Here is a 7,665-nt window from a genome sequence, read left to right as displayed (position 1 = left end):
TTGTGTTTTAAAAGTGTGAATTATTCTGGGGAAAAAAAGAGAAATACGCACATGTGCCTAAGTGCAAAATTTCCCAAAATTAAAAATGAGAGAGTTCTTTTAAACATGTGGTAGCTCTCAAGATTTAATTAATTCTCAAGGTGAGGGGAGATGCTAAATTCCTCTCGCTGGTTGAAGGTGTCAATAATTTTGTATTGATTTTCCTTTCACTAGCAAGGCAATCATTTCACAGTACGCATGCCATCTGCTGCCAAAAACTTGGCAGGTTTGAATTTTGGTTCTTCGTCCGGTTTGCCAAAAACGCTGCGTGTGTCTCTGGCTCCCTCCTTGCCAACTTATTTTGGTCAAACTCTTTCGATAGGCTCCCTCCACTCCAGTCAGCGAGCATTTGGCTCAGATGAGAGCGTTTCCTGTCTCGCCCGGTGTTCCGATTCCCTCGTTGCCTTATGTTAAGAGAAATATAGATACGTACCCAAAACCCTGCAGCTGGGGTTCCCTGCACAGAGTCAGCACTGCGCAGGAGAGAGAGAGAGAGTGAGAGTGAGAGAGTGCGTGAGAGTAAGAGAGGGGGAGAGAGAGAGTTGGAGAGCGAGAGAGAAAGAATCAGACTTGCCACATCCCTGCCAAGGGTGAGCATTTACGCGCGATCCGGTAGCCGATCTCCAGCAGCCGTGCACCGCCATCAGGACTAATTTCATCATGAAAACTTTCAAACTCTTTATTTTGACATAAGCCGTTTTTTTCTGCGTGTGCTGGAGAGAAGAAGCCCAACTTCTACCACGGCACACCATCCGTGTCGCGGTGAAGTTATTCCATCTTCTTTGGGTGAGTAATTTTAATAGATTTCACAGCTGCAATCATGTTTCGAGTTTTTTCTTTCTTTCTTTCCCACATTTTTTTTTGTTAATGTATGCGCTACTAGGGCTTTGCTTTGCATTTTTTGTCCCGTCGCTTATTCTGTGATTAGTATTCCGTGGACACGGATTTCCTGCGGCGGTCGCTCACAGAGATGTTTACTGTCGGCGCTTTCGTGCTGCCCGTTTCCCATCATGTGCTCATTTGCCACCACTCTCCGTCCTCTCCTGCTTGATTTCTCCAAACACTGAAGTTGTCAAGATGTTCACTCGATCTTTTCCTTTTTCTTCTTCTTTAAATTATCAAAACGCCGCTAGGTCGATTAGGGAACAGGTGCGCCCTGCGAACTTTTTCTGCATCTTGCAGGTGTCGGCAGCCAATGCGCAATTATTGATAGTTAACAGCAGGGTCAAAGAAACCAGGTCGCCTGACTGTGCAAACCTGACCAGAACAAAAGGTCTCTATAGAGAGGGATACCTGCTGATTTGCACTGCAAAGGGTCACTCAGTATAGAAATGAGCTGCAAAATCTCATTTCCCCCCTCCATCAACCTACATAAAGGAAAAAATGCCTGAAGCTTTAAAAATGAACTTATTTTCAATCATATTAGGAATTAAGACTTTTCTAAAATGAAAAGATTTGCCCTGTTTGAGGCTGAGATACCCCCACATGCTTCGAGGAAATTCATGAAACTAATAACTGCAGTGGGAATAAGCGGAACCATACCAGAAATTGGCACAGCGTTCCACTTGTTTAAGGACAAAAATGACATTATGAATCAATATACAATAAAATGACTCACTGAGATGGTACTTTTTTTCCCCCCAAGTGTCTGTTTAGCTTTCAACAAAATGCCTCAAACTATCTGTGCAAATTGGTTCACTCGTGTTACTTTTATTTTTATCCTGCATGCCACATAGTCGCCATAGTGAGAGGAATGAATATACAGTTCATCAGTTGCTTGATTTATTATGTTTATTAATTCGGCGCAAGCAATTAAAGATATGATTGTTTTGTGCGTGTGTGGAACTGAAGGTCAGCATTTTCACTTCTTTTAGAACACTGTCCTAGAAATACCTACACAAACCTTAATAAAAAACAGGTGGCTTTGCTTTCTTACAGGAAAATTAATAACAGAGAGTTTTGATTTAACATTGTTCCACTTGCTGTTTGGTAGACAAACAGTGATTCAGTCTGCAAGTCTGGCATTATTTTCAGAAGTGCTTTAATATAGGTGAAAAAGGCGATTGTCTTATTCCTGGCCCTGAGCACATCCATCTACATCTTGACATCTTTTTCCGTGCAGCGTATGAAGCATACAATGTCAGTCAGCTTCTTCCAGTGCAGGATGCCAGGTGAATTTAAATGAACGCGAGATGAGATGTTAGAAATCAGCGTGAGGGACGACCACCTTTCAACTGGAGAGCTCAGGTTCAAGCTCCTGCGTCAGCAAGAGTCTGATCTGTGTGCACTGTAAATATCCTTGAAGACCCGCCAGGTATATGGCCACTGTTGCTCTACAGCTGACCCTGTGCTCTGATTTCTTTATAAAAAGACAAGCAAGGAGAGAAGGTCTAAGAAAAATCAATGAAATGTCATGCTACTATTATTTATATGAAAACTGCTCACATACAGCTCCTTTTTTTATTACAAACAGACCTTTAAATGTCACAAAACACACAAAAAGGCTAGATCTATAAGTTCTCCAGTGAATATACTGTACACCTATCACCCACAGCATTAAAATCACCTTCTCAATATTATGCAGGTTGTACTCATGCTGCCAAAACCTCCCCCCCTCTCAAAAAAAAGAAACTGCTCTGACCCATCCCACCATGTGCACAAAACCTCTGGGGGCGTCCTCTTATGTCTGGCACCATGATGTTGGCAGCAGATGCTTTGTGGGTTGTGGTGTGTGGTCCAAATGGTTCCTAATTTATATATTTTTTCCTTTCTTGTAGTTTCTTGAAATTGGGATCTGTGGAAACTGAAATATGAGTTTAAAACCGACATCTTCAGCTGCTGTTGAGAGCCTGCTGTTGTTCGGTGGTACCATTGCCATCGTGGGGGGTGGGATGGAGGTGGGAGTCTGCAAAATTGTTTAGTTGATGGGGTGGTGTACAGGCCAGACATAGACATGAATCACAGGACCCAAGGATTCCTAGGATTCCTAAATTTACCTATCCAGTAGTTTTAATTGCGGCCGTATGCTTGTATGACACGTGAATCTGTCTTTGTGAAGTGTCCCAAACCATAATTGACTTAAGTTCACAGACGTTTGTGTAGCGTGATCTGCCCCCCGGGGAGAAGACACTGCACGTTCCCAATGATGGAGGAGAATATGGATCAGAGGAAGCGTGTGACTGGTTACTGAGCGCTGTAGCACTAGTAATCCTGTTGTGAGACTGGCAAATGGGATTAGAGGACTGTGTGTAAGAGAAACAGAAGCGAGGGATGACCGGGAGGCTTTACATTCATGGCTTTATCTCACATTTTCACTTCATTTAAAGTCATCGCGTTGACAACGGCCAACCAAGAGTCGGCTTCTTCACAGGCAATCCTGTGTGTGCTTTGACCATTTTGAAAGCCTGATATTGCTAGACTGAGTGAGTCAACTTTATGATTATATCTGAATATTTTTAAAGCAAAAGAAAGAGTTTTTTTTCTGCATCGTTGAAAACTAACTGAAGCATTTAAGGGATATGGCACAAACATTGTGAGGGCTTTCAAGCAGGATGACCCACCGTGTTTTTTCAAAAAGAAGAAAAAACTGCTTTTAAATGAATAATAATGGGCAGCCTGCTATAGTGAAGGTAAAGTGCCTGTGTGGTTTCCCAACTGTGCCAGTCTCTGTGTCCCTTTGCTTTACAGTATTCCTCCAGTGTTTGGTTCCAGCAGCTTACTTACTAGGGGACAAAGCATTTGACAGTTTTTTCTCTGTTGTTATACCATCATTGAGTCCCCCCCCTCACACACACACACACACAAAACTTAAAGCCAACTTGACATCAGCAGAAAAAAAAGAAAGAAACACCAGTCTCACAAAACGCTCTTGGTATGTTCGTCTCTGTTTGCCAGTAGTGAATTTATTTCAATCACTTTCAATTGATATAATACGCTTTAATTCTTTAAAATGATGAACAGCTTAACTGCATTGGGAAAAAATTGATTTCTCCTACTGCATGAGTTGGCTAATAACTTAAAATCAAACAGACAGTAAATCAACAGAAACTCATTAACTAAAAAGCCAATATCTGCTTTACTGAACCTACAGTTGCACCCACAGCTGCATCAGTGTCATCTCCAGCCTCCCATCTCTTCGTGTTCGGGATTTCGCGAAATGAGAAGCATTAACTTGGCCGCTCAGCTCACACTGACCCTGTGCCGATATCCTCTCCTACAATACCACGGCTGCAACCTGCCTTCACAACTCGTGCTGCCCTGCAGCCAGATCTGCTCCACTTTCCACCTCTACCATTAAATTGTCATGTAGAGGCAGTGACTTTGAATCTGTGTATTAATGCATATGCACACATTACAGATTTAGTATATTTAGCATACGTGGGGTTTTTGTTGTGTGTTTTTTTTCACATTAAAAGCAATGGCAGATCAGAATGTTATCATAGTGTTCTGGATAAAGCTGTGCCCTGTAGTGGTTTATGTGCTTCTTGCACTTTGACCAGAAATATTTATATAATATGCATTTTAAAAAAAAGAAACAGTTTCAGATGCTTTTAGAAAAATAAAAGAACGTGTTGAGGATGCTCCTCACATACAACATACACATATGTGTCTGCAGAGGTGACAATCATGCTGTTGTCATTTCAGTATTAATTATTAGCGCTGGCTAATGACTTTGCTGTGGTGAGGTACAGCAAACGACTTCCACAGGATGTGTGGTGTGCTGTTTTTATTTTGCTTGGGGGGGGCAGAGAGGAAGTAAAATGAGAACTGGAGAATCTGTGTGGGAAGACAGAGGTCACTGTATGCCAAAGCAATTACCTTCCTCATCCAGGGCCCTGCCAATGCGCTCGTAGAGGAGAGAGAAAGAGAGGTCAGTGAGGGAATAAATACATGTATGGTCAAACACTCAGTCTTCTGCACGTCTGCTTTAGAGCACCTGCTGAAGTTTAAATGGCATTCGTATCGCCTCAAGTTCATACAAATGTGCCCGAAAGCGTCGCTCCCGTGAGCCTCCTTCACAAATATTTATTGAGGGAATTTGTTGAAGTTCTAGTTAGGTGTCAAATTAGACAGACAAAAGCAGCAATATTATGAAGTTTATATAATTGCTCAACTGCCAGGATGTGTTGTGACATGAAGAACATTATCTGTCAGGAGCCGATGCTTTTCTCTGCTCTGACAAGTCTTCATGTTCTGGCATCTTTGGGGATCTGTCACAGAGCGAGGATGGCAGCGAGATAGATCCCCTTGCATGTGCTCGGACCGGGCAACAGAGTGCTCGGAGTAGAGGTCAGGAGAGCCCGGGCCATCATGCTGCTGACAGCTCAGATTTATTTTTAATCCAGGCGATGAGAGCTAGCCACACAGATCATGTGGCTTGTTAGTGTTGAATGGCGAGCCCCTCCGCCATTACACTGCGATTTTACACAAAGAAAATGTGACAAAATAATGACCTTGGTGAGGGAAAAACCCAGATAATTGAGAGCCAGCTGAATGGCGTTTGATTGTTATTCCACGCAGCGGCTGTTGTTTCTTTTGGTGTGAAATCTCTTGAAAAGCCAGGTCACTTTCCCTCCATCAAAGCCTTATTAACATTTTGACCTCAACCAATTGTTCTTTGTTGTGTGTGTAGGTTACTGTGTGTACATGAAGGGCGTTACATTGATTGCGTTTAACATATTTACTGTCTGCTCATTTTTGACCAATTTCTTCATGATTGTTGAAAAATGTCATTATCATTGCATCAGCAGCCACGTTACTTGCTGCCCAAAGTGGCTGCGGTCACAAAGCAATTTTGCTGACAGTCCTTCCTCTCTCCTCTCCTCTCTGTCTTTGTCTCTTTCTTTTTTTCTCCTCTCTCTGTGTTCTGATAGGTGCCAATTATAAAGGCCCTGCATTGAAGCCTCTCCAGCCGCCAGTGACCCTGTTAGCTGGCTTTAATGTCAACGATCTGGCTCCAAAGTGGAGGGAATTACCTCACTTTTAGTCTTCAATCAGGCAAAAAAGAAGAGCAATACAGCAAAATGCAGAGCTTGACTCTTTTTCAACCCTTGTGCTCTTTTGAGGGTCTGCCTGCTCTTGCTTTCTGGTGAAACACAGGGTCAGGACTGTGTGGATAAAACCCTGAGGGTTTTGACATTTCAGCTTTTCTGTCTTTTTTTTAATTTTTTTAATTTTTGCTCCTCTTCTGGCCTCAGTGCTTTTTGGAAAAGGCCCAAATGATCTGGTGGTGTTGCTCAGGCATATGCAGAGCCCTGGCTCTTCTGGCGCTCCTGTTTCCCTTGCAGGAGAGGAGCTGCTGGGGTCTCAATCCCAGCTCTGGGGATCTGGAGAAGTCTCCACACTCTGATCCAGACCCCTGGGATGTCCCGCACAGAAACAGACGCAGCTGGGTATGGAACCAGTTCTTCGTATTAGAAGAGTACACAGGAAATGAACCTCTCTACGTTGGCAAGGTAAGCGATCCATTAGGACAGTTTAGTGTGTTGTCATATGTGCAAGAAATGTGACTGAGCTGCTGTTCAAATCAGCACCTACGTGTGTTTTTTATTTATTTATCATTTTTTTTGCACATTTGCTGCACCTGCACAATAATACACATATCAATAACTCCTTACCACAATGACCTGCAAAATCTGGGACACAGCAGGGTTTCAGAGAGTTGTACATATTCCTATTGTCCTATATAAAATGCTGAACAAATGAAAACACCAAATGCAGACAGTGTGGGAGGACATTCTGCATTTTATTGCGACAAGGTTGAAGCATGTGCTTGTGGAAACACGCAGTTTTAGTTTGGAGATCGACAAGGTAATTTGCATTGTAATCAGTCCACAGAAAAAGGTATATATATTACTCAAATGTGTCTTTTTACAGTAGGTGTTTTGCCAAGGTCCAAGCAGATAGATCAAAGTAATGCCTGTTTTGGCAGGTAAATAAGTACAAAAACCTCCCAATGACATTTAAAGCAAGGCATAAATGGCATAGTTAACGCGAGGGTACACTGACAAAGTGACTAATCATGCTTTTATGAGATGTGGCAACACTGCTGGTAGCATTTCCTTAGGTAAAGACCAATAGTGGTAAAAACATAGGCCGCTTAACTGAGTAATACAGCATTAAAATACGCCTTTATAAGAAATTTTCCAGCGTTCACATTTTAAGTGCGAGACAAAACAACGCAGTGTACATAATTATGTACAATTACAACGCAGGAAGTTATTTAGAGAACTTTAAAATTTAGTTTGTAGTTCATTCATCTTTAAACGGTGTGGAACTAGCCAGTAAAGGCTTCTAAAGTCACTCTGAGGACATGTTTATATGTGTAATCTCACACCTGTAGTTTTTGCTTAGACACAAGTAATTGTACTTCAATTACTGACATATCCATTAGTAAAAGCTTGATCTTTCAACTGTAATACTTTAAATTAGTTTAATACATTGCAGCATTACTGTGAATATTGAACAGGCTAATCCCTTCGAAAGGGGATGTTTAAAAAGACTTACCAAAGTATCTATGCAAGGCCTTTTCTAACTTGGCAGGGAATAGAAAGATTATCTATAAAGCACATTTTATACACAGAGGCAATTTTGAGTTTTTGACATGCATTGCTCTGAAAGAAATTC

At 41.9% G+C, this 7,665-nt stretch overlaps 1 protein-coding gene across 1 annotated transcript in view; it reads left to right on the top strand.

Annotated features, from left to right (window-relative positions):
* The first annotated feature begins 610 nt into the window (after positions 1-610).
* Positions 611-7,665, top strand: part of LOC102216149 (cadherin-7) — a 110,632-nt gene continuing 103,577 nt past the window's right edge. The window contains exons 1-2 of the mRNA XM_005738910.1: positions 611-825; positions 5,913-6,494. Coding sequence (XP_005738967.1) covers positions 6,258-6,494 — 237 coding nt within the window. The 5' untranslated portion in view covers positions 611-825; positions 5,913-6,257. The remainder of the gene's footprint in view (positions 826-5,912; positions 6,495-7,665) is intronic.

This window comes from Pundamilia nyererei, unplaced genomic scaffold (assembly GCF_000239375.1).
Source record: "Pundamilia nyererei isolate P.nyererei 1_Seehausen unplaced genomic scaffold, PunNye1.0 scaffold00087, whole genome shotgun sequence".
In the NCBI taxonomy this organism is placed as follows: Eukaryota; Metazoa; Chordata; class Actinopteri; order Cichliformes; family Cichlidae; genus Pundamilia; species Pundamilia nyererei.
The sequence above is the reverse complement of the archived record's forward strand: the minus strand, read 5'-3'. Positions and strand labels throughout refer to the sequence as shown.